Source organism: Hyaena hyaena, unplaced genomic scaffold (assembly GCF_003009895.1).
Source record: "Hyaena hyaena isolate Hyena2069 unplaced genomic scaffold, ASM300989v1 scaffold_655, whole genome shotgun sequence".
Taxonomy (NCBI): Eukaryota; Metazoa; Chordata; class Mammalia; order Carnivora; family Hyaenidae; genus Hyaena; species Hyaena hyaena.
Window position 1 is genome coordinate 989,961 of NW_024081289.1, and position 26,197 is coordinate 1,016,157.

The 26,197-nt window shown below is 41.1% G+C and overlaps 1 protein-coding gene and 1 pseudogene across 1 annotated transcript; both read right to left on the reverse strand.

Annotated features, from left to right (window-relative positions):
- Window positions 1–4,889: 4,889 nt before the first annotated feature.
- On the reverse strand, window positions 4,890–5,825 carry LOC120219916 (olfactory receptor 2AP1-like). Its single transcript, XM_039216833.1, is given in 1 exon segment — window positions 4,890–5,825. A coding segment is annotated over 1 exon segment (936 nt).
- A 2,446-nt stretch (window positions 5,826–8,271) lies between these two features.
- LOC120219917 lies at window positions 8,272–9,882 on the reverse strand (annotated as a pseudogene).
- Between the last annotated feature and the right edge of the window lie 16,315 nt (window positions 9,883–26,197).

The following is a 26,197-nucleotide window of genomic DNA, read 5'->3' on the forward strand; positions in this document are numbered from 1 at the left end:
CCTAATAACATCGAAGTAGAAGATGGAATGAATTTATGTGGTACTAATACAGTATGCTGGTGCTTGAGATGAGAACACATTGTGGGCATATAAAGCATTTATCTACTTTGGATTTGGCTCATAAATTGTGTCTACTGGGTGTGGACAAAGGAAAGACCTACATTCAGTTAAGGCTGATTCAGGCTGAGAAGTGAGTGAAACAGCACATCCTCCTCCTGTCTGTTCTCCACAGCTACCCACACTCAGCCTCGGTAGCTCCAGGTCTCTCTCTTGTAGACTACGGCCTTCATGTGAGAATTTTTATTCTCTGGGGATAGAGTCCCTGGAAAAGGGTATCCCAGAAATGCTCCTGACAAGAGTGTGGGGATGTGAAGTCCATGTGGTTTCTGAACTTTCTGGGAAACTTTATTTAAAAACATTTCTAAAAGATGTTTATTTATTTTTGAGAGAGATACACACAGAGTGCCAGCGGGAAAGGGACAAGGAGGGAGGGAGACACAGAATCTGAAGCATGCCCCAGGTTTGGAGCTGTCAGCACAGAGCCCATCACAGGGCTTGAACCGTGAGATCGTGGCTAGAGCCGAAGTCAGATGCTTAACCGACTCAGCCACTCAGGCGTCCCTTTCTGGGAAACTTTGAAACCTCATTTCACATAGAGAATGTTCAAATCAGGTTCCTTGGGATAAGACTTTCAAAGTCCACTGGGTGCATATTTCCACCTAAGTCTTACTTTAGGGGTCAGATTACCTGTGATAAGAACATGGAATGTCCCAGAAGAAAAGTAAGTAATTTTGCCTCAGTATGCATTCTGTTGAGGGCCCATTTCTGGGTAACTTTCTCAGGTCTATCTATAGCCATGGATGAGAAGAGATGAAGTTCTCTTTCCTGACCTGACAAAGCCAACTTAAACTCACTTCTTAATCTTGGATCCTTAACTGGCACACAACATATATTTACCATATATTCTTACTTTTGGTTTGTGTACTGGTTAATTTTTGTTGAGTAATAAACCACTTGAATACTTAGTGACTTAAAACAACCACATTTATTTAATTCATGATTCAGTAGACAGCTTGGGCTGGGCTCATCTGGGTGTTTCTTCTGTTGATTTTTGATGGGCTCATTCATGCATCCTTGGTTGGCTGCTGCCTACCTGGCCACCTGGGCAGGGTATGTGTGTATGTGTGTGTGTGTGTGTGTGTGTGTGTGTGTGTGTGTGTGTGATTATTATCAGCAAGGGTGATGGTGGCAAAGAAGTCTTGGGTCTTTTACCATCTAGTAGGACAACTCAGTCTTGTTCACATGGCAGTCAGAGGGTTTCAAAGGCTTTTGGAATTTCTGCTTGCATTATGTTTGCTAGTGTCACAATGTCTGAAGCAAGCCATATGGCCAAACCCAGGGTCAATGTGGGAGGGTCTTACCAAAGAAAGTGGCTGTAGGGAAGCAAAGACTGTGAGACCACCTCTTGCAGTCTCTGATAGTTGGTCGTATTTGACATGTGGCCTATATGCAGAGTGTTGAAATACAGGAGTAGAGTGAATCTGAGAATCATTTTGAGGGAGGAGACAGCAGGGGTGGGTGAAAGATTGCAGGGAAGGGTCAGTGATGGCTTCAAGATGTCTATCCTGGGCACCTGGGTGGCTCAGTCAGTTGAGTGTCTGACTTCGGCTTGGGTCATGATCTTGCTGTTTGTGAGTCTGAGCCCCACATCGGACTCTCTGCTGTAAGCCTGTCAGTGCAAAGCCCACTTTGGATCACCTGTCTTCCTCTTTCTGCCTTTCCCCATCTTGTGCTCTCCCTAAACTAAATAAATATTTTTTAAAAAGGGAGATGTCTAGCCCAAAAAAGTGAAAGGATGGTGGTACAACGAATACAAATGGGAATGATTTGGAGCTGGTTTGGGGAACCAACCCCTCTCAGAGGAGGAGGTATTTTTGCATCCCTATTACCTCAAAAGAAGCAACATGGTGGAGGCAAGTGAGCAAAGGCAATAGGGACTCATTTCTGGGGTAAAGGTCCAGCTGTGAGGGGCTTGGGAGGATAAGAAAAGGGCTAGAAGCATCAAATATTTTCTACTACAGACTATATTTTAGAAGAGAAACAAAGACTCAGAGAGAGAAAAAATATCTTGCTTGATCAAGGCCACATAAACTAGAAATCAGGAGAAGTAGGGTCTAAATACAGGCCTGCTTAGCTTGAGAATTTGTGTTCTTTCTTGAAAAGAATGTTTGTTTTGAGAGAGAGGGAGAGAGGGCCAACAGGGAGGAGCAGAGAGAGAGGGATAGAGAAAATCCCAAACAGGCTCTGTGCTGTCAGGGCAGAGCCCGATGTGTGGCTCAATCTCATGAAACATGAGATCATGACCTGGGCCCAAATCAAGAGTTGGATGCTTAACCGACTGAGCCACCCAGGCACCCCTATGTTCTCTTTAATACTCCCTGCACCATGTTGTGTCTTTTGAGGTGACAGAGATCCAGAGATCCCTCTTCCTTTGAAAGAGGAGGCAAGGATGAGAAAGACGCAGGGCCAGAGATACACTGAGGTGAAGGGAGTGAACTTTTCTGGGCTTAGGCTGCACAGCTTCATGCTCTTCTGAAAATTATGTAATGAGCTCACCAAGGAGAAAAAGGGTGGGAAAGGGCAGGGATCATGATTGAAGAGAGAAATATTGTCTCCCAGACACTTTCATCAGGGATTTCAGAGGTAAGGAAAGGGATTCCTGAGCAGCTGTGAGGGCCAGATTTGAAGGGAGAGGCATGAAGCAGAACAGGCCAGGTCTGGGGGCCTCCTGTTTCTTCAGGATCATGCTATCTTGGGAGCAGAGTTAGAGGAGGCTGACAGTGGGTTGAAGGTTATGGGCTTGGCATGACGGACGTGGGGAAAGGTCAGGAGGGTAAGTGAGGCCTAAGTTCTGGAAGTTAGGCAGTGGTGAATATGATGGTGAAGCTGGAGTCTGAAGTCTGTGACTGTGTGTGCAACTCAACTTTCCCCTTGATGTCTGGTTAATAGCCTGTCTTCCTGGAGTTTCAGAGCTGCCTCTTCATACAGAGGGACATTTATTTATTTATTTTTATTATTTATTTATTTTTTTACAAATAGTTTATTGTCAAGTTGGTTTCCATATAACACCCAGTGCTCATCCCCACAAATGCCCCCCTCCATGTCCATCTCCCCCCCTCCCCCCCACACCCATCAGTCCTCAGTTTGTTCTCAGCATTCAAGAGTCTCTCATGGTTTGCCTCTTTCCCTTTCCCCCACCATTGCTCCCCTTCTTCTCCCCCATGGTTCTCCGTTAAGTTCCTCCTAATCCTCCTATACGTGCAAACATGTGATATTTGTCCTTCTCTGCCTGACTTATTTCGTTCAGCATAACACCTTCAAGGTCTATCCACGTTGCTACACATGGCCAGATTTCATTGTTTCTCATTGCCATGTAGTATTCCATGGTATAGATAAACCACATCTTCTTGATCCATTCGTCCATTGATGGACACTTAGGCTCTTTCCATGTTTTAGCTATTGTGGAGAGTGCTGCTATGAACATTGGGGTACATGTGATCCTAAGCATCAGCACTCTTATATCCCTTGGGTAAATTCCTAGCAGTGCTATTGCTGGGTCATAGGGGAGTTCTATTGTTACTTTCCTGAGGAACCTCCACACTGTTTTCTAGAGGGGCTGTACCCGTTTACATTCCCACCAACAGTGTAGGAGGGTGCCCATTTCTCCACATCCTCGCCAGCATCTAGAGTTCTCTGATTTACTCATTTTAGCCACTCTGACTGGTGTGAGGTGGTATCTCAGTGTGGTTTTGATTTGTATTTCCCTGATGAGGAGGGATGCTGAGCATCATTTCATGTGTCTGTTGGCCATGTGGATGTCCTCTTTGGAGAAATGTCTGTTCATATCTTCTGCCCATTTCTTTACTGGGTTGTTTGTTTTTTGGGTGTGGAGTTTGGTGAGTTCCTTATAGATTTTGGATATTAACCCTTTATCTGATATGTCATTTGCAACTATCTTTTCCCATTTCGTTGGTTGCCTATTAGTTTTGTGGGTTGTTTCCTTTGCCGTGCACAGAAGGGCATTTAGACTTGTTACTGGGGACACTACTTTTTTTTCAGACTTTTAAAAAAATGTTTATTTATTTTTGAGAGAGAGAGAGAGACAGAGGACAAGCAGGGGAGGTGCAGAGAAAAAGGGAGACACAGAATCCAAAGCAGGCTCCAGGCTCTGTCAGCACAGAGCCCGAAATGCGACACAAACCCACGAGTGTGAGATCATGACCTGAGCCAAACTGGATGCTTAACTGACTGAGCCACCCAGGTGTCCCAATACTATTGTGTTTTTGAGTGGTCCCTGTTCAGATTCTTGCCTCAGTCTTACCTTTCTTTCCTTTTTCTTCACCTCCTTCCCTGGTTTACAGGGAGCATTGGCTTTGGTCCCATAGGGATATTCCTACTGACAACCAAGTGAGTGAAATTTGAAGCACATGTCTCCTCAATCATGACTTCAGATGAGGCCACAGCCCTTGTTGACAGCTTAACTACAACCTCATGAGTTACCTAAAGCCTGAGTTACCAAGCTAATCACCCAGATTCTGGCTCACTGAAGCTATAAGCCACTAGGTTTTGTGAGTAACTCATTAAAGGGCAACAGGTAATTAATACAGATTTTGGTACCTAGAAGTGGGGTGCTGCCATAACAAATACCTAATATATGGGTGTGGCCTTGGGACCAGAGAATGGGTGGAAGCTGGAAAAGTTTTGAGGATTTTGAAGAGACTATTCATGAAAGCTTAACCTCAAAACTACTTTTTTTTTTTTTTTTTTGTAGAATTCTTGGACTCTGGGGAGGAGAGTCATGTTTCTCAGTAAGGTGCCTTGTAGGGCTGTCATTTATTTTGGAGCCATGCCATTCTCCTGATAAGGTCTTTCACTGCTTGCTTAACTTGTTGGTTCCTGAGAGTGTAGATAAAGGGATTCAAGAGGGGGGCAATAATTGTATTGATTAGGGACACTCCTTTGTTGAAATCAACCCCCTTACCTGGAGAGGGCTTCACATACATGAAGAAACAGCTGCCATAGCACAGGGTGACCACAATGATATGGGAGGAACAGGTGGAGAAAGCCTTCTTTCTCTCTTGGACAGAGGGGATCCTGACAATAGTCCGGATGATCTGGACATAGGATATGCTGATCAGCACCAGAGTGCTAACCAGTGCCACCACGGCCAGGGTAAAATCCACCATCTCTAACACCTGTGGCCCACTGCATACCACCTCCATTAGAGGCGTATAGTCACAGAAGAAGTGGTTGATGTGGGTGTCACAGAATGGAAGCTGACTGGTCAGGATGACAGGCACTATGATGAAGGAGAATCCTGTCAGCCAGCAGGTGAGGATAAGTTGTGTGCAGACTCTGTTGCTCATGAGAATGGGGTAGCGGAGGGGCTGGCAAATGGCAATGTACCTGTCATAGGCCATGGCTGTAAGGAGGAGGAACTCTGTGGCCCCCAGGAAGATGTGGAAAAACTCCTGAGTAATGCAGCCAGCAAAACTGATGGTCTTGGTCCCTGTGGCAATGTTGAGCAACATCTTGGGCACAATGACAGTCTGGAACCAAATTTCTAGGCAGGACAGATTCCGGAGGAAGAAGTACATAGGGGTTTGCAGGCGTGTGTCCAGCAAGGTCAGGCTGATGACAACCAGGTTTCCAGAGACAGTCACAAGGTAGGCAAACAGCAGGAGCAGGAAAACTGCCACCTAAAGCTCTTTGGTGTCTGTCAGGCCTTGGAGGAAGAACTCAGTCACTATGGTCTGATTGGCCATTGTGGGCCTCAGCCCTTTCCAGAAACGTGCAACCTGGGCAGATAGGAGCATCAGAAATTAGGATGAAGAAGATGAAAATTTCTGCCAAAGTGCATCATTCTTTTACCTGTCCAGTGTCTCCCTACGGATTCAGGGGAGCAGAGCAGAAGCTTCTGGAGACTCTTCCCTAGTCAGAAATCAGCCTAGATCTTTCAGAATCATTGAGGAATTATTGAATGTCAGTGACTTTCCCCTCTCCTTTCTCTCTCTCTCTCTCTTTCTTTCTTTCTTTCTTTCTTTCTCTTTCTTTCTTTCTTTCTTTCTTTTCTTTTCTTTCTTCTCTTTCTCTCTTTCTCTCTCTCTTTCTTTCTTTCTTTCTTTTCTTTCTTTCTTTCCTTTTTTCTTACTTTTATTTCCTCTGAGAGAGGCCATAAGAATTCTCTGCTGTTCCTCCAGTTCTCTTTAAAACTGGCAAACACTTATCCATCCTTCAAGATCCAGTCTAAGTGTGACCTCTTACACAAGGCCTTTCCTATAAGCCCTAGGCTAATTCTGCTGCTTTCTTCCAGCTCTGGTAACACATACTTTATGCCTCTGTTATATTTCTGTGGAGTCAGTGATGTAGGATAGAACCTCTCTTCCCTGCCAGGCCATAAATACCTTGAGCTTAGGGACTGCTTTTTGTTCATCTGTGTATCTCAGCACCTAACCTTTCCCTTATCAGTATATGCACTGGTCTTCTCAGATCTGTATTCACAGCAAAATTTTCCTTTTTTTTTTTCCTTCTTCAAATTTTCATTTAAGTTCTAGTTACTTAACATACAGTGTATTATTGTTTTCAGGAGTAGAGTTTAGTGACTTATCACTTGCATATAACACCCAGTGCTCAACACAAGTGCCATCCTTTTTTAAAATTTTTAAAAAATGTTTGTTTATTTTTGAGAGACATATTGCAAGTGAGGGTGGGGCAGAGACAGAGGGAGACACAGAATCTGAAGCAGGATCCAGGCTCTGAGCTGTCAGCACAGAGCCTGATGTGGGGCTTGAACCCACAAACTGTGAGATCATGATCTGAGCTGAAGTTAGATGCTTAACTGACTGAGCCACCCAGGCACACTGACAAGTGCCCTCCTTAATACCTATCACTCATCTATCACTCATTTGGCCCATCTCCCACCCACTTCCCTCTGTCAACTCTCAGTTTCACAACAAAATTTTCTGCTTCCTAAAGCATTGCTTGCATATGTAGCATGTATTTTGGAATAAGAAGCATTTTTCACTTACCTTGCTGTTTGCTTACATTGAACCCTTATTAAAAGTTGTCTGACATTTGCACCTGGATTGTAAATTACTGGAAGAGAGGGAGCGTCTTACTTTTACTCAGACTCCCTTACCTCCCCCCACCACCAGCTTTATCGAGGTATACTTTATAAATAAAATTGTAAGATATTTAATGTATACATTGTGATGATTTGATATATGTATACATTGTGAAAAGGCCCCACAGTTAATTAGCACATCCATCACCTCACATATTAACCTTTTTTTTTTCATTTAGGAAATTTCAATTACACAATATAGTATTATCAACTATAGTCACCATGGTCTTTTTTTTTTTTTTTTTAATAAAGTCTGCTTTTACTTCTCTCCCTGTGCCACCCTTTCACATCTATGCTGTCTACCTGAATCTCTGATACAGAAAAACATGAATGTTGTACACCAGTGTGCAAACCCAAATGACTACAGGAGCCCAACAGGTCATGCAAATGAGGGGAAATGCCAGATGGAGAGGGCCTGCTTTACCAGAGACATGGAGAAACAATGACAAGTGCCAGCTGGCACTGTTCAGGAGTGGAAATGGAGTGATGGGCACACCGAACAGCTGTCCCTCAGCTTAGGTCAAGTTGCCAAATCTTTGAAGAGGCTAGAAACCCAAGTTTTTGTGTGAAATATCTTTTTAAACCTTAACCATTTAAATGCTAAGTTTTTGTGTGAAATATCTTTTTAAATCTTAACCATTTAAATCTGTAACATTTTAAAAATGCTGGTTGGGCCAAAACTAATTTTTCAAAGGTTGCTGCAAGCCAGATTCAGTACATGGCCATAAGTTTTCAGCTTCTGAACTGAAAAGACCATGGATAAAACAAAGTTCTCTTCTACCTCAGTTCTCTTGTGTAAGCTGAGAAACAGCTTTTTCTTCCCCACAGTGGTTGTCTTATGGAGGGGCTTACCTCATGCCCCAACTCAGCAAAGGGGGCTTCTAGAGTCTGGGACAGTTGGGAGCAAGGTGTCAGCAGATCAAGCTTGCGAAGGCCCAAGGTAACATGATCCTCATCCCCAGGTCCACCTCTTGCCCAGAATTCTGTGACCTCCCTGGAGCTGCCACAGTGGTTCTGGCCCTTGAGCCCAGCCTGGGCCTCAGGCAATGTCTAGATCTCCACCCTTTGACTTGCAACCTTTGAGACCATCACCCACGCTCCTGGAATATTTCTGGGTAGTGTTGGAAGCCCACAGGTGGATCCAGGTCCCCTGGCCCCTGGCTCAGGCATCTCACCGGCACTCTAGCCCCTGTGCCCCCTGGGCACCAGGCCTATGGACCCACTGGTGCTTGGCCGCGGCTGACTTCTGGCCAAAGTGCCTGCCACACGGAGGACTGGGGTGGGGGCGGTCACCAGTGTGGGTCCACCGATGCGCTGGCGTTTCTGAGCTCTGAAGAAGCAGCGCCCGCAGTCTGGGCGCGCGTAGGGCTTCCCGCGGGTGTGCGTGCGCGCGTGACGCCGAAGGTCTGACGCCGGGGCATAGGCGCGGCCACAGTCCTCGCAGGGGAAAGGAGTCTCGCAGCCGTGGACCCGATGGTGCTGGTAGAGGGCAGAGCTCTGGCTAAAGCAGCGGCCACAGTCAGTACGGCGACAGGGCTTCTGGTCTGCGTGGACCCGTAGGTGAGTGGGGAGGGCCGAGCGCCGGGTGAAGCCGGGCCACAGTCCAGGCAGCGCTGGGGCTGCTCTCGCGATGGCTGGCCCGGGGCTTGCTCGCAGAGGAGGCCTGGCCGCAGCCTGTGCTGTGCCACTGTCAGGGCTACAGAAGGGCTTCTCGCCCACGTGGTAGCACAGGTGCGTCACCAGGGCCAAGCGCCAGGCAAAACTCCTACTGCACATGTAGCAACCTTGACACTGTTCGGCTCTGAGGACGGGGATGGGCACAGAGTGGGGAGTGAGCCTGGCGGGTTGCCTTGGACGGCCGCTCCGAGCTATGAGGGAGCCAGCAGAAGGGTGTTTCAGAGCCTTCAGCCCAGGAGGCTGAGCTTCCACAGAAGGATCTTCTCCGGTGCCTCAGTCCTTTCTCTTTGGTCTTTCCCATCCATTTCTGGCTTCTGCGTCTGCTTCGGTCAGACACTCTCCCACTTCCGGATTCCGGGCATCAGGGCTCCACCGGTCGGCCTCTTCCTCCACCCAGAGGAAGGCTGGTTTAGTGCCTCGGAACACTGAGGAAGGAAAATGCAAACAAACCCCACACCGCGGGGAGGCCGCCCTCTGCTGTCCCCACTTCCTGGCCTGGGGCCTCCCACTGTGGGTGCCGGCCTGAGGGTGGGCAGGGTGAGCTGGGAGGTGGCCCTGGCGAGAGGGCAGGGCCTCACGGAGCGCACCCAGGGGGCGGTAGGTCTCCTGCGCAGGCCCTCTGCTCGGTCCGCAGACACCCCATTCCTACGGGGAGCAGTACCCCAAGTCTGCGAAGCTGATGATTGCCCGGCCTCCTCTGCTCCCGGTTCCCACGCTGGGAGCTGGGTGGGAGCTGGCGCTTTGGCAAGTGCTGGGGCCTGGGTTCTGGAGTCCCGGAGTTCTGAAGCCTCCGGTGTGAGAGGATGCCCTTGGGCTTGGGCTCGGTTCTGAAGGCCAGGAGTGAGGCCCAAGGCCCACCAGGGTGGCCAAAGACCTAGAGCCGCTGGCAGAAGGGACACGGACCTTCAGAAAGCTATAGTCACTATGTTATACATTAGATCTTAAGACCTTATTCGTCTTCTAACTGAAAGCTTGTACCCTACTACCAACCTCTCTCCATTCACCCCCCATCCCTACCCCATGGTAACCACCATTCTACTCTGTTTCCTCGAGTTTGAGTTTTAATTAACATTCTACATATAAAAGATATCATACAGTATTTGTCTTTCTCTGTCTGGCTTATTTCACACAGCATAATGGCCTCCAAGTTCATCTATGTCATTGCAAATGGCAGGACTTCCTTTTTTGAGGCTGAATAATATTCTATTATATATGTCACATTTTCTTTATCCATTCATCCGTTGATGGCAGCTAGGTTGTTTCCGTACCTTGGATACTGTGAATAATGTTGCAATGAAGATGGGAGTACAGGGATCTCTTTGAAATGATTTTGTTTCCTTTGGATGTATACCCAGAGTTGGGATTGCTGGATCATATGGTAGTTCTATTTTTAATTTCTTGAGGAACCTCTACACTATTTTACATAGTGGCTGTGCCAGTTTACTTTTCTGTTCAACAGTGCACAATGGTTTTCTTTTCTCCACATTCACTCACCAGCACTTGTTACTTCTTGTCTTTTTGACCATAGACACCCTGACAGGTGTGAGATGACATATCATTGTGGCTTTGATTTGCATTTACTTGATGATTAGTGATGTTGGCATCTTTTCATGTATTTGTTTGCCATATGTATATTTTCTTTGGAAAGATGTCTATTCAGGTGCTCAGACCCCTTTCTCATACTGATCTCTGGCATGTGATTAGTTACCTGTAAAGATTGCTAGGGCAGTTCTGACAAGAAATGAAATACTGTGGGGCTTATTGCACTCACAGTTTTTGAGAAGAAAGATAAACTTCACAGAAATTAACTATTGGCCTAGGGCCATGGTAAGAACCTAAAACAAATAAATGAAAGCCTCTTGAATGTTTCCTAATCAGATCAGATTCTCTGAGGCTTATAGATGTGTTGTTTTACTGAATGGAACAGGGATTTTTCTTTGGAGAAATATATGGAATTCTTATGAGGGATTTTCCCTTGCTCCTTTTCATTGGAGACCAATGGCCCAAGACCCACCCCCCGTGGTCCCTTTCACTGCTCTTTAAATGTGAGGGACACCTACATTGCTGGTGTGCCAGATGAATCACTGCAGTAGATATGAGAGCCTTCTAGTTACACCACTTCATAAAATCTAAGGTGCAATTCAGTGTGAGACACACTACTATTTTATGTGCCATTAAGAAAGAAAGATGCTAACCCAACCAGACAGTGACCCCATGCTAAAATGCCATTGATCATAAGATGCCTCCCAGTTTCAGAGATATTGAAATGTATGTCCTAAAGTTGCTAAGCTATGGGATTTATTTTTAGCTTATTAAAAAAGTTTGCTTCTCCAGAAAAATGTTGTAAGACCAACGTCTAAAAGGTTACCACCTATGTTTTCTTTTAGGAGTTTTATGGTTTCAGGTCTTTCTCAAAACTAATATAACATTGCCAGGAAGCTACTTCATGAAGAAAAGAATGTTCTGTGTATGTTTTAAAACATAAACCATATGCTTATGTATCTATATATGTAAATAATTTAAAAATTAATGAACATACACATATATTGGTGATACTTCCTCAACTTCATTTAAAAGTTTTCACTGATGTGATATATGATTTAAAAAGCTTGGAAAATTTTTGCCTAGGGACCTGTTGCCTATCTTCCTTCCCACAGGCAGCCAGTGTTTGCAAAGAGGCTCATTTTCTTTTTGGAGAGACTATCCTTTAGCTTCTTCTTCTTCTTCCCTTTTTTTTCTTTAAGTTTCCGAGCCTGTTGTTTTCTCAGAATGAGCACAAGAAAGCTCCTAGGAGCAGTAGCCAAAGTGCCTAGTAATTCAGAAACCTTCATCTTGGGTCATTTCTGGGCCCTGGCAAGGGAAGCTATGCTCTGCGGCTCCCTCCCTTTCTGCACAATGACTGGTTATCTGAGAAGTGGCCTCAGGAACTCACCAGCCCAGGGACAACACAAGCTTTTCAGGTCTCTGAGGATCCCCCAAAGAGGGAGTAGGGAGCGTACAGTCTGGCAAGTCCACTGTGGTTTCATGAAAAGAGCTCAGACTCTTAGCGAAATGTGGAGGCAATTCTGTAGAAATAGTCACAGGTTACATTTCCATAGAAATCTTTTCTTGACCCATTTTTCTTTTTTCTAGCCCTTCAGCAGCAACAATCCAAAAAATAGCTATCCAAAGACAAAATACTGTTGTTTAGTCAACATCCAAACCATGCAGCAGAAGGTTCAGGGAAAGTCTGAGGTGCGGCTGGGAGCTTCCCCCTCGTGCTATGGTCCATGGTTCCTCCTGGAATCTAAGGTTCTGAAGTTTTAGGTCATTTGAGAGGCTTCTGAACAGGTTCCATTCAATGAAAAGGGACATTTGCTTTATAGACTCTTCTATTACAGACTCAGGGGATAAATGCTGGGAAAAAAACCAAGTGGTACCCAGGGGAATTTGTAATCAGAATTCACTAATCCACTCAGGATGTAGTTTACAAATTATAAGCAGAACAGTTTGTCAAAAATCCCCTGTGACAATGACAAAATACTTACCTAAGAGCTTGCTTCTTAATGAATATTTTTGTCCCTATCAGTTGTTGATAATGTAGTTGGTAATAACTGTTGGTAAATTTTTAAAATTTAGTTTAAAATTTTAATTCCAGTATTGTTAACATATAACTTTATATTAGTTTCAGGTGTTCAATATAGTGATTCAACAATTCTGTACAGTTTTTCATGCTTATCATTGTAAGTGTACTTTTAATCCTCATCAGCTATTTCACCCCCCACCCTCCCTCTGATAACCCTCTGTTCTCTATATTTAAGAATCTGTTTTCTCTGCTTGTAAATATTTTTGAGAAATGATAAGTAGGTCAAAAGGCATCAAAGAACTTTGTCATCCTTATAATTCTGGCTAGTCCTCAAACCATAGCCATCTATGTCCAGCCTGTTCACAATATTCATTTTCTTTTAAATTGTATTGCTAAAACATGCTCAGAAATGGCATTAAATAAGGGTACTTTTTCATGATGTGGATATGGTATGCCTTTGTATCAGACATCAGAAGACTCTGATTCTAGTCTAGTTCTCTTATTAACCCTTGGACAATTCATTTCCCTCTCCTGAATCTTAGTTTTTCAGTTTTTATTTTTTACTGAAAATTTTTTTGTGATGATTTATTTTATTATAATTTTTTAAATATAATTTATTGTCAAGTTAGCTAACATACAGTGTATACAGTGTGGTCTTGGTTTTGGGGGTAGACCCCTGTGATTCATTGCTTACATACAACATCCAGTGCTCATCCCAACAAGTCCTCAATGCCCATCACCCATTTCCTCCCTTCCCTTACTCCCCCCACCCCACCCCCGGCCATCAACCCTCAGATTATTCTCTGTATTTAAGAGTCTCTTATGGTTTGCCTCCCTCTCCGTTTGAAACTATTTTTTCCCCTTCCCTTCTCCCATGGTTTTCTGTTAAGTTTCTTGAGTTCCACATAAGAGTGAAAATATATGATATCTGTCTTTCTCTGATTGACTTATTTCACTTAGCGTAATACCCTCCAGTTCCATCCACATGGTTGCAAATGGCAGGATTTCATCCTTTCTCATTGCCAAAGAGTATTCCATTGTATATGTAAACCACATCTCCTTTATCCACTCATCAGTTGATGCACATTTGGGCTCTTTCCATAATTTGGCTATTGTTGAAAGTGCTGCTATAAACATTGGGGTATAAGTGCCCCTGTGAATCAGCACTCATGTATCCTTTGAATAAATTCCTAGGAGTGCAGTTGCTCGGTTGTAGGGTGATTTTATTTTTAATTTTTTTGAGGAAACTCCACACTGTTTCCCAGAGCAGTTGTACCAGTTTGCATTCCCACCAGCACTGCAAGAGGGTTCCAGTTCTTCCACATCCTCACCAGCATCTGTTGTTTCCTGAATTGTTAATTTTAGCCACTCTGACTAGTGTAAGGTGGTATCTCAATGTGGTTTTGGTTTGTATTTCCCTGATGATGAGTAATGTTGAGCATCTTTTAATGTGTCTGTTGGCCATCTGGATGTCTTCTTTGGAAAAGTGACTATTCATGTCCTCTGCCCATTTCTTCACTGGATTTTTTGTTTTTCGGGTGTTGAGTTCAGTAAGTTCTTTATTGATTTTGGATTTAGTTTTTCAGTTTTTAACAAAACTTTCTGGCTGTTAAGATCATGCTATATATTAGATGTCTTTTGATTTGTCTTAATTTCATTGTTTTCATGCTTTGAGAAACTTCCCTATACTTCTCATATTCTAGAATATTGTGAACAGGTTTCTGTTCACCTTTTCCATACTCTTCATGATTCCATCTGAAATTCCAGTTACCTTTTTGCCTGCTCACCCTGAAGCTGTGTTTGGCTTCTAGGGAACTAATGGAAGTGCCCTCAGGGAAGGCACAGGAATTCATTAATAAGTCTCTGTAGGTACAAAAGAAGACTTGTTGTCTTTGCCCCAGGGAGATGGCTTTAGGGATTTTTGTTTTGGGGATTAGCTAGATGTCTTCCTGGTTCATACAGAAAGAAGCCAGAGAGGGCTAGATACAAGTAACTGATCAAATCTTGAGTAGTTTCTTTATACACATTTGCTGATTAGTACTCAGTGATGATTCAAGAGAACCGTATGCAGATCGCCAGAGAACTCACACAGCTGTCTTGTGTCTGGTGCTCTAGTAATTGCTCATTGTTACTATATAGAAATACAGTTGATTTTTATATGTTTACTTGTACTTTGTGATCTTGCTATATTCACTTATTATTTCCAGTAGCCTTTGTAGAATCTTTGGAATTTTGTGTTGATGATCATGTAGTCTACAAATAAGACAGTTTTATTTCTTTCCAATATTTTTTCATGTCTTATCCCACTTTTATAAGTGGACTTTTATAATAGTGTTGAATATGAGTGGTGACAGTGGACAATGCCTTGTTCCCAATCTTAGGTGAAAGATACTCAGTCTTTCCCATTAAGATTAATGTTAGTTGCTGGTTTTTCATGGACGCCTTATATTAAGTTCAAAATGTTACCTTCTCTTTCTAATTTTCTAGGAGTTAAAAATATCATGAATGTATACTGAATTTTAAATATGTATTTTCTGCAGATATTGAGATAATCATATATTTTTAAAGTTTTGTTTTTGTTGGTATAGTAAGTTGTATTGATGGATTGTGTTCCATGAAATTTAAACTTTTCATTTAATTCAAAGTTTAAAAAAACTTTATTGAAGTGTAGTTGATATAAAAAATTACACACATTTCTAGAAAGAAGTTGTTATGGCCAATGTCAAAGAAATTACTGCATGTGCTTTCTTCTAGGATTTTTATGGTTTCAGGTCTCACAGTTAGGTCTTTAATATATTTTAAAATTATTTTTGTGTATGGTGTAAGAAAATGGTCCATTTTTACCTTGTTGCCTGTTGCTGTCCAGTTTTCCCAACACCGTTTGTTGAAGAGACGTTCATTTTCCCATTGGGTATTCTTTCCTGCTTTGTTTAAGATTAATTGACCATATAGTTGTGGGTTCATTTCTGAGTTTTCTATTCTGTTCTATTGATCTATGTTCCTAGTTTGTGCCAGTGCCATACTTGTTTTGATTGTGACCGCTTTGTTTCATTCTTTTTATTTATTCTTTAAGTTTATTTATTTTTGAGAAAGATTTTACATGCGGGTGTGGGAGGGACAGAAGGAGAGAGATCAGGAAACAGAGAATCCCAAGAAGGCTCCACACTGTCATCACAGAGCCTGATGTGGGGCTCAAACCCATGAACTGTGAGATCATGACCTGAGATGAAATCAAGAGTCAGATATAACTTACTGAGCCATCCAGAGGCCCCAATTATGATAGATTTGTAATATAACTTGAAGTCTGGAATTATTATGCCTCCAGCTTTGGTTTTCTAAGTGTGCTTTGGGTCTTTGGGGTCTTTTGTAGTTCCATACAAATTTTAGGATTGCTTTTTCTAGCTCTGAGAAAAATATTACTGGTATTTTTATAGAGATTGCATTAAATGTATAGATTGCTTTGGGTAGTATAGACATTTTAACAATATTTGTTCTTCCAATCCATGAGCATGGAATGTCTTTCCATTTCTTTGTGTCATCCTCATTCTTTCATCCATGTTTTATAGTTTTCAGAGTACAGGTCTTTCACCTTTTTGGTTAGGTATATTCCTAGGTATCTTATTTTTGTTGCAATTGTAAGTGGGATTGATACCTTGATTTCTTGTTCTGCTGCTTTATTATTTGGTATATAAAAATGCAACAGGTTTCTGTATGTTGATTTTGTATCTTATGACTTTACCCAATTCAATTATCAGTTCTAGCAATTTTTTCGTGGACTCTTTAGGATTTTCTATAGATAGTATCATGTTATCTGTCAATACTTCTTCCTTGCCAATTTGGATGCCTTTATTTCTTTTTGTTGTCTTATTGCAATGGCTGTGACTTCCAGTACTATGTTGAATACAGTGGTGAGAGTGGACATTCTTGTCTTGTTCTTGACCTTAGGGGAAAAGCTCTCAGTTGTCCCCATTTAGTATGATGTTGGCTGTGTGGTTTTCTTATAAGGTCTTTATTATAGTGAGGTGTGTACCCTCTAATCCTATACTTTGTCAAATGCTTTTTCTGCATCTATTGAGAGGATTATATAGTTCTCAACCTTTCTTTTACTAGTGTGATGTATCACATTGATTGATTTACAAATATCAAACCACACTTGCAACCCAGGAATAAATCCCACTTGATTGTGGTAAATGATATTTAAAAGTTTTTATTTAAAATTTTTTTCATGTTTATTTATTTATTTTGAGAGAGAGAGAGAGAGAGAGAGAGAGAAATAGTGCACATATGTGCAAGCAAGTGAGAGGTATAGAGAGAGGGGGAAAGAGAATCCCAAGTACGCTCTGTAAGCAGAGTCAGCTGCAGGGTTTGATCTCACAAACCATGAGATCAGTTGATGGAAATTCAACTGACTGAACCCCCCCAGGCACCCTGAATTATATTTTTAATGTATTGTTGCATTCAGTTTGCTAGTATTTTGTTGAGGATTTTTTTACACCTGTGTTCATCAGAGATATTGGCCTGTAGTTCTTTTTTATGGTGTGTTTATTTGGTTTTGGAATCAGGGTAATGCTGGCCTCATAGAATAAGTTTGGAAATTTTCCTTCCTCTTGTATTTTTTGGAATAGTTTGAGAAGAATAAGTTTTTAACTTTTCTTTAAATGTTTGGTAGAATTCATAGTGAAGCCATCTGACCTTGGACTTTTGTTTGTCGGGAGTTTTTGATTACTGATTCAATTTCTTTCTTGGTTATTGGTCTGTTCAAATTTCCTGTTTCTTCCTTTTTCAGCCTTTTTATATGGTTTTAGGAATTTTTCCATTTCTTCCAGTTTCTCCAATTTCTTAGCATATAGTTTTTCATAATATTGTCATATAATTGTTTGTATTTCTATGTTGTTGGTTGTGATTTCTCTTCTCATTTGTGATTTTATTTATTTGGATCCTTTCTCTATTCTCTTTGATGAATTTGGCTAGAATTTTATCAATTTTATTATTTTTTTTCAAAGAACCAGTTCCTGGTTTCGTTAATCTGTTCTATTGTTCTTTAGTTTCCATATAATTTATTTCTGCTCTAATTTTTAATATTTCCCTCTTTCTGCTGGCGTTAGGCTTAATTTGTTGTTATTTTTCTGTCTCCCTTAGGTGTAAGGTTAGGTTGTGTATTTGAGATTTTTCTTGCTTCTTGAGGTAGGACTGTATTGCTATATACTTCCCTCTTAGGATCACTTTTGGTGCATCCCAAAGGTTTTGGACCATTGTGTTTTCATTTTCATATGTTTCCCTGTATTCTTTTTATTTCTTCTTTGATTTCCTGGTTGATCCATTTATTATTTAGTAGCATGTTTTATTTATTTATTTAAAATTTATGTATTTATTTTGAGAGAGAGAGAGAGAGAAGGACAAAGAGAGAATCCCAAGCAGGCTGTGTGCTGTCAGCCCAGAGCCTGATGCAGGGCTCATTCTCATGAACCATGAGATCATGACCTGAGCTGAAATCAAGAGTTGGACACTCAACTGACTTAGCCACCTAGGTTTCCCAGTAGCGTGTTGTTTAACCCAATGTATTTGTAGTCTTTCTAGATTTTTTCTTGTCATTGTCCTCTAGTTGCATAGTATTGTGGTTAGAAAAGATTCATAGTATGATTTCAATCTTTTTTGAATTTGTTGAGACTTGTTTTGTGATCTAATATGTGATCTATTCTGGAGAATGGTCCATGTGCATTTGAAATAATGTACATTCAGAATATATTTGTTAAGTCCATCTGGTTCAGTGTGTCATTCAAAGCCATTGTTTCCTTGTTGATTTTCTGTTTAGATGATCTGTCTATTGATGAAAGTGGGGTGTTTAAGTCCTTTGTATTTGTTATGAATTGTTTTGTATATTTGGGTGCTTCGAAAGTGGGTGCATAAATATTTACCACTGTTATATCTTTTTGCTGTATTTTTCCCTTTATGATTATACACTGGCCTTCTTTGTCTCTTTCTACAATCTTTGTGTTAAAGTCTAATTTGCCCGGTGTAAGTATTGCTACTCTGGCCTTTTTTTTTTTTTTTTGACATCCATTTGCATGATAAATGTTTCTCTACTGCTCACCTTTAAAAAAAATGTTTATTTATTTATTTTTTTTTTGAGAGAGAGAGAGAGAGAAGCAGAGAGAGAAGACAGAGAATCCCAAGCAGGCTCTGTAATATCAGCATGGAGCCTAATGTGGGGCTCAAACCCGTGAACTGTGAGATCATGACCTCAACCAAAATCAAGAGTTAGAAGCTTAACTGACGGAGCCACCCAGATACCTCTCAACACCTCACTTTCAATCTGTAGGTGACTTTAGGTCTAAAATGAATCTCTTGTAGGTGGCATATAGATGGGTCTTTTTTTCATTAAACATCTTTTTATTTAAAGTATTTCTTTTTAAAGTTTATTTATTTATTTTGAGAAAGAGAAGGAGAGAAAGAGAAAGAGAAAGAGAAAGAGAGAGAGGGAGAATGAGTGGAAGAGAAGCAGAGAGAGGGAATGAGAGAGAATCCTAAGCAGGTTCCATGCTAGCAGCATGGAGCCCAGTGTAGGACTTGATCCCATGAACTGTGAGATCATGATGTGAGCTAAAATCAAGAATCGGATAAGCAACTGACTGAGCCGTCCAGGTGCCCCATGGGTCTTCCCCCCCCCCCATTCTGACACTTGCTGTCTTTTTATTTTTTTAATATGAGAGAGAGTGAGTGTGTCAACAGGAGAGGGGCAGAAGGAGGAGAGAGAGAATTTTTTTTTAAGTTTATTTATTTATTTTGAGAGAGAGAGAAAAAGAGAGAAAGAATGGAAGAGGGGCAGAAAGATAGGGAGAGAGAGAATCCCAAGAAGCCTCCACACTGTCAGAACAGAGCCCAACCTGAGCTGAAATCAAGAGTCAGCTGCTTAACTGACTGGGGGCCACCCAAGTGCCCTGACATCCACTCTCTTTTGATTGGAGCATTTATTAGTCTTTTACATTCAAAGTAATAAATACAAAGTATTTATTGCTATTTTATTATTTGTTTTGCCATTGTTTCTGGAGAGTTTTTCTTATTCGTTCTTGTCTTTGTTGCTTTTGGTCTCTCCTTTGCACTAAAAGAGTCCCCTTTACTATTGCAGGGCTGGTTTAGTGGTCACCAAGTCCTTTAGTTTTTGTTTGTTTGGGAAACTCTTTATCTCTCCTTCTATCCTTAATGATAGCCTTGCTGGGTTGCATATTCTTGGTTGCAGATTTTCCCCATTCAGCACTTTGAATATATCATGCCACTCCCTTCTGGCTTACCAAGTTTCTGTTGAGAAATCTCCTGCTAGCCTTAAGGATTTTCCCTTATAAGTTAATGACTTCTTTTGTCTTGCGCCTTTAAGATTTTTTTATCACTATATTTTGCAAATGCAATTATAGTATTTCTTGGTGTTGGCCTACTTTTGATTTTGATGGGAGTTCTCTGTGCCTCCTGGATCTGGATGTCTGTTTCCTTCCCCAATTTAGTGAAGTTTTATGCTATTATTTCTTCAAATAAATTTCCAGTCCTCTTTTCTCTCTCTTCTGGGACTATAATACTAATATTATTATGTTTGATAGAGTCAGCAAGTTCCCTAAATCTATTCTCATGTTGCATAATTTTTCTTTCTCTCTTTTTTTTTAGCTTCCTTGTTTTCTGTTATTTTGTCTTCTAGGTCACTAGTTCATTTCTCTGCTTCTTCCAGTCTGCTGGTCATTGCATCAAGCCTGTTTCCAATCTCATGTATTGCACTCTTATCTCTGATTCCTTTTTTTTTTTTTTTTTTACCTCTTTTATGTCTGCGGTAAGGCCCTCACTGATGTCTTCTATTCTTTTCTCAAGCTCAGTGAATATCCTTATGATCATTGCTTTAAATTCTCCACCAAACAAGTTACTTATATCAGTTTTGCTGAGATCTCTGGCCATGGCCTTATCTTGTTCTTTCATTTGGGATGAATTCTTCCATCCTGGGATTTTGTCTAAGTCTCTGCCTTCTTCTGTATGTGAAAAAAGTCAGTTGTGTTTCCTGCTTCTGAAAGTAATGGGCTTATGAAGAAGAGTTCATGTAGTGTTCAAGGCCTGGTGCTTTAGAGAGTGTCTCCGGTGTGTGCGACATTACTCTGCTGTTGTGTTTTGGCTGCTATATCCTTCAGGCTAGTCATCTACAGAGGCTCTCCATGCCTGCTGTGGGCAGTGTTTGGTCCCTGGCCTGAATGTAGTGAGCTTTAACTAGGTGTATTCTGGTCTGCTTGTGTAATGAGACCTGACACCAACTGTACCAGAAGTGAGGCCCTGCAGAACTCTCTGGTTGGGAAACGTGGCATGTGCAGGGATTTCTGCTGGTCTTTTGGGAGAAGGCCTGCTGTGCTAGGATTGAGGCAAGATTGAGTGAAAGGGGCAGTCTCACCAGAGTATAGGCTGTGGAGCTTGGTGTAAGCAAGTTAGGTAGCCAGTGTCTAGGCTGAGCTGCTTCCCTCAGGTGACTCTGTGTTTATGCTAAAGGGTGGGGGAGGGAAATGGTGCCAGCCAATCCTTTGTCCTTAGAGAGGCATCTTCATAAACCGCCTCTCAGGGACATGCTCCAAAAAGAGTGAATGTTTTCCCCACTGTATGCCCCAGGCATTTGTTAGATCACTGTTTCTATGCTGTCTGCCCCAGGTTGTTTGCCTGCCTTCTCTCCAGCAGTAGGACAGTGCCTTCCTGGCTCTATCCCAGGCAAGCCTGCAGACCTTTAAAACTCCAACATTTAAGCCCCAGTGGTTGCAAGAAGTCACACAATTCAGCCCCTTGTATTCGAAGCCAATGGCTTTGGGGAAAAGTTATTGTTTTCCTCTGTGAGCTCCTCTCTCTCTCACCCTTCTCTGTGACCATGGCTCCCTCTCCTCCACAACATCCACAATCCATTTCTCCCCTAAACCATGTCTCTGGACCTTCTACCTTCTTTGATGTCGCCTCTTCTTTCCCTTTAGTTGTGGAATTTGTTCTGTCTGTCTTCAGGTGGGATTTCTGGAGGATTTAGGATGATTTGATAGTTATCTAGTTCACTAGATAACTTACTCTGCCACCATCTTGCAAATCCTTAATCTGTCTTCCTTCCTTTCTTCCTTCCTTCTTCCTTCCTTCCTTCCTTTCTTGTTTCTCAGTATTTCTTTTCTTTTTTTAAATATTTATTTTTGAGAGACAGAGAGAAACAGAGCATGAGGTGGGGTGCAGAGAGAGGGAGACACAGAATCCAAAGCAGGCTCCAGGCTCCAAGCTGTGAACACAGAGCCCAACGTGAGGCTCGAACTCATGAACCATGAGATCATGACCTGACCTGAAGTCAGACGCTTAACTGACTGAGCCACCCAGAGGCCCCTTAGTACTTCTTTTAAAAGAAACACTTTTAAAAGTATTTTCAAATTTGTTCTTTATGTGGCAAGCTTTTTGAGGTGTTCTTTTATTTTACCATCACATTTAAATGTCTGATTTCTTAAGGTATAGATTTTCCTTATTGATCCCATTTCAGCATACTTAGAAATATCCATCCTTTTCTATTATAGGAAATATATAATTATTTCCTTTTCTCACCAACCTGTCTCTTTACCAGTAACTCTTATTATATAGGTTGATCTGGGCAGCTGCCCTTGTCTTTTGGTGCATATATATCTAACTACCTATCTATCTAATATCTTTATTGTTTTTTGTTATCTATCTAATGTCTTTTTTTATAGTTTATTGTCAGGTTGGTTTCCAATAACACCCAGTGCTCATACCAACAAGTGCACTCCTACTTGCCTATCACCTATTTTCCCCTCTCCCCCACCCCAATCAACTGTCAGTTTGTTCTCAGTATTTAAGAGTCTCTTATGGTTTGCCTCCCTCCCTCTTCTTAACTATTTTTTCCCCTTCCCTCCCCCATGGTCCTCTGTTAAGTTTCTCCTATTCCACATATTTATGTCTTTATTGTTTTTTGTTACCTAATGGGAGACCTTATCAGATCAGATCTAGATCACTATTTTTATTTTGCTTTTATCTCTCCAAGTATAACCTTCATTAAAAATGTTTATTTATTTTGAGAGAGAGTTTGAGTGGGGTAGGGGCAGAGAGAGGGAGAGAGAACCTCAAGAAGGCTCTGTGCTGACAGCTCAATCCCACAATGAGATCATGACCTGAACCAAAATCAAGAGTTGGATGCTTAACTGACTGGGCCACCCTGGTGCCCCTAGCCTCATTGTTTTGTTACTTCATTTATTATGTTTTTCAGGAATATTTTCACTTGGTTTTTAAAAAATAATATTTTGTTCCTAATTGTTACAGTATCATTCTTATCTTTTTGAGGAAATTATACTTACTTCAAATTCTTACTATTTCTGTTCCAGTAATTCTTCTTTGCATCATATGTTGTGTGGTATGTAATCTTGCCCCTCTACCCCAGTGGATATATTTCTAACATGAATGGTGATTTTGGCTTCTGAACTCATTACATATGTGTTGACTTAGCTCTACTGTCTAGTGATGTATAGGAATAGAAGCTTAGGCCCTGGTTTGTGACCTTCTGGGTAAATTTAAAGAAACGACATAGAGGATCCTTAGGCCAGATAGCCCAGGGCATTATAGAACTGTTCTTACCTAGCTTGCTGTCTTAACAAATACTCTTTTTTTTTTTTTATCTTTTGAATTTTATTTTAAACACTGCAACAGGCAGCATTGGGAAAATACTACCTATTTAGATTTATAATCCGTAGTCCATAACCTCTGGGGACATAGGAAGAGAGGATAGAGGAACCATTGCTGAAGTGTGGTGGGTCAGCTCTCATTTGTTTTATTTTCTTGCTCTAGCACTGTTCTAATGTTATCCTGAGAATAGAGGTATCTGAAACTGTTTCTTTTGATTCTTGAATCCAGTGGTGACAGGAAGGATAAAGCCCACTAACTTATATACATTTAGAAATTGAACATTCCAAAGTTTCAGCTGCAAAATCAGTAAATACATTCCTTTGCTTATCTATAACTTGGATTACATTCCAAGTATGTGCTAGCATAAAGCCAGCTTAATGAACGGTTTCAGAAGAGCATAACTTATCGTTTTTCTTTTTAACAAGCTCATTAGAAGGTGTTACATTCCTTCCCAAATTAATTTCTAAATGCTGATGTTATGAAGGCCAAGTGAAGCCCTGCTTAATATTCTTAGATTTTGATTTATACCAAATACCCTCCTTCTTTCTTGTATACTTAGAGGTATCCAGAGCACATGGAGTTGATATAGCCAAGTCCTAATAATATGCCGCCAAATGTTCTGATTGGCTTTATCTGAAGTTTGGATAAGACCTTCATTGATCTGGCTATCCAAGGATGCAACTGGACGTAAGAGAAATGTAAACAAGCTGGCCTTGCTGCAGGGATTTCAGCTAGAATGGACATTTTTATAGTCCCAGTTATATTAAACCAATCAATTTAGTATCTATTCTTACTAGTTAAGCCCCACTTTCTTGAGAAAGTATTGTTCACCATTATCATACTGTTATAATGGGCTCACTTATTAAAAACTTAAGTATTGGCTTTTAAATGTTTTATATGTATTATTTAATGCTCTATCATATACAATGGACATAATTATTATGCACATTTTATAGTCTGAGAAAAGTAAGCCTTAGAGAGGTCAAGTAACCATCCCAAGGCAACTGTTGTAGAACAGTCAGAATCTGGGAGTTGAACTAAAGCTTGTGGTTTTGACCACTATATGGCATTATCTTCCACTTCACCATAGATTTTGGTAGAAATGTGGATCTGTGGGAACATAATGATTGAAAGGTGGCTACTTGATAACATTGCTATATCAGTTGATAATAGCTCAGTGAATTTGTGTTGGTTCATAACAGTCTTGGGAGCTTCCTGGGTGAAATCTGAAGCTAGTCCCTATACTCAGAAGGCAGGGAGAGACTGAAGAAAGAAGCAGGGCATTCCAGGTGGGTAGGTGGCAGTTTTAATGAGCAGAGGGAACTTATGTATGAGGCTTGTCTTGGGTGGCAGCAAGACAGTTGGATCCTCACAGCTGACCACTGCTTCTTAAAAGCTTATAAAGAGGCTTTACACATAACGTGCAGGTGTTCTCAACACCAAGTCAGTATCTCAAGGCTGTGTTCTTGGAACAGTCTCTGGGAGTGAGAAAGGCAAGTGGAGTCCACATTCCAAGGATAGAGGAGGGAGGGAGGAGCCTCCAAGTACTGGGTCCAGCTTATGGGTCAGTCAATGGTCATGTCTTTTTGATGATTGCTCCCCAACAATTTGTAATAAATTAAAAGGCCTCACTAATCTCTGGCTTAGCCACCAAAGAAATCCAGATATTCAAAATAGCAATGGCTTTACATAAAAAACCTTTTATTCAAAATATGATGCATTCTTCAACATTTTCTGTGGTTCTGGAGATTTTCTCTCATAATGAGTCCAGTATGGCTTATTTCTTAAATTCCCAAGAAGCATCATTCCACTCAAGAATATTATCACATATAAAGCATGTGAACACACCAGATGATGTTTCACTTGTGCTTCAAACAGTAAACAGCATTCTACAATGCATTAGGATATTACTAAAATATTTGCAAGTACTCAGATTTCCAAAGATGTTCTTAGTTCAAAGTTCCTTTGAAATTGAGGTCCTGCCACCACCAATTCATATTCAAGTTGTTGTTACCTTGAATCCACATGTAGAGTCCTTGGTAGGATAGTCTAACCCCATTTGGTTGCTAACATTCATAATTTGGAACATTCTAAATATAAAACCACATTGCTACTTTATACTCATTTTCAGTTTATGAAACAGACATCCCTGACTTATGATATGGACAAAAGTAAAAACTTGGGGAAAAGATAAAAGAACAGAGTCATATCACAGAAGGTGTCTTTTCTTTTTCTTTTTCTTTTTTTAAAGTTTTTAATGTTTATTTTTTGAGAGAGAGACAGACAGAGCGTGGGCAGGGGAGGGGCAGAGAGAGAGGGAGACACAGAATCTGAAGCAGGCTCCAGACTCTGAGCTGTCACAGAGCCTGATGTGGGGTTCGAACCCACAAACTGCGAGATCATGACCTGAGCCAAATTCGGATGCCCCAGGTGCCCCAGTGTCTTTTCTAATATCTAACAGAAGTAAACAAAAAGATGAAAATAAAATTATAATAGAAAAATAAAAGACGAAAAACTACCAAAGAGAGGTTGGGAAATGTCAGCCATTAACTTGAAAAGATGTCAGTGATGAAAAGCAACAATAGATCCTGTATAGAAGTGGGAGGCTTTTAACCTTGGCTTTAAAAGCCTCTTCTAACCATAACTTATAAAAAGTGGATGTGTAAGTTGACAAAATCTTGAGATTTTTCACATCATTTGGGGAAAAGTGGACCAAATGTATATTCATTTTACTTTCCTTTATGGAAGGATCAAAGTATGGCTATAGTTGAAAGATGAATGCATAAGGAGAGGAGAATCTAAATTATTGACACTTTGACAGAAGCACAGTCCCCTGGGCTCCATGATGAAGACCAATACCAATGCTAGATTTCCTTCAAAATAATGCTGATAATTTCCTTTCTTAAAACTTCTCTTGACCCACCAATGTCAACTAACTCCATAGTTTGTAATTAAATAATACCTTCATAATGGCCTCTCTTTCTTACTCTGAATTCTTATCTTTCCACTCTTCTGAATAAGCAATATGTTTTGACTCTTGACTTTCAAGTCATTTCTGGAAAATAGTTAACTCTCTCCAGTTGTTCTTTGTTCTTTTCATGGAT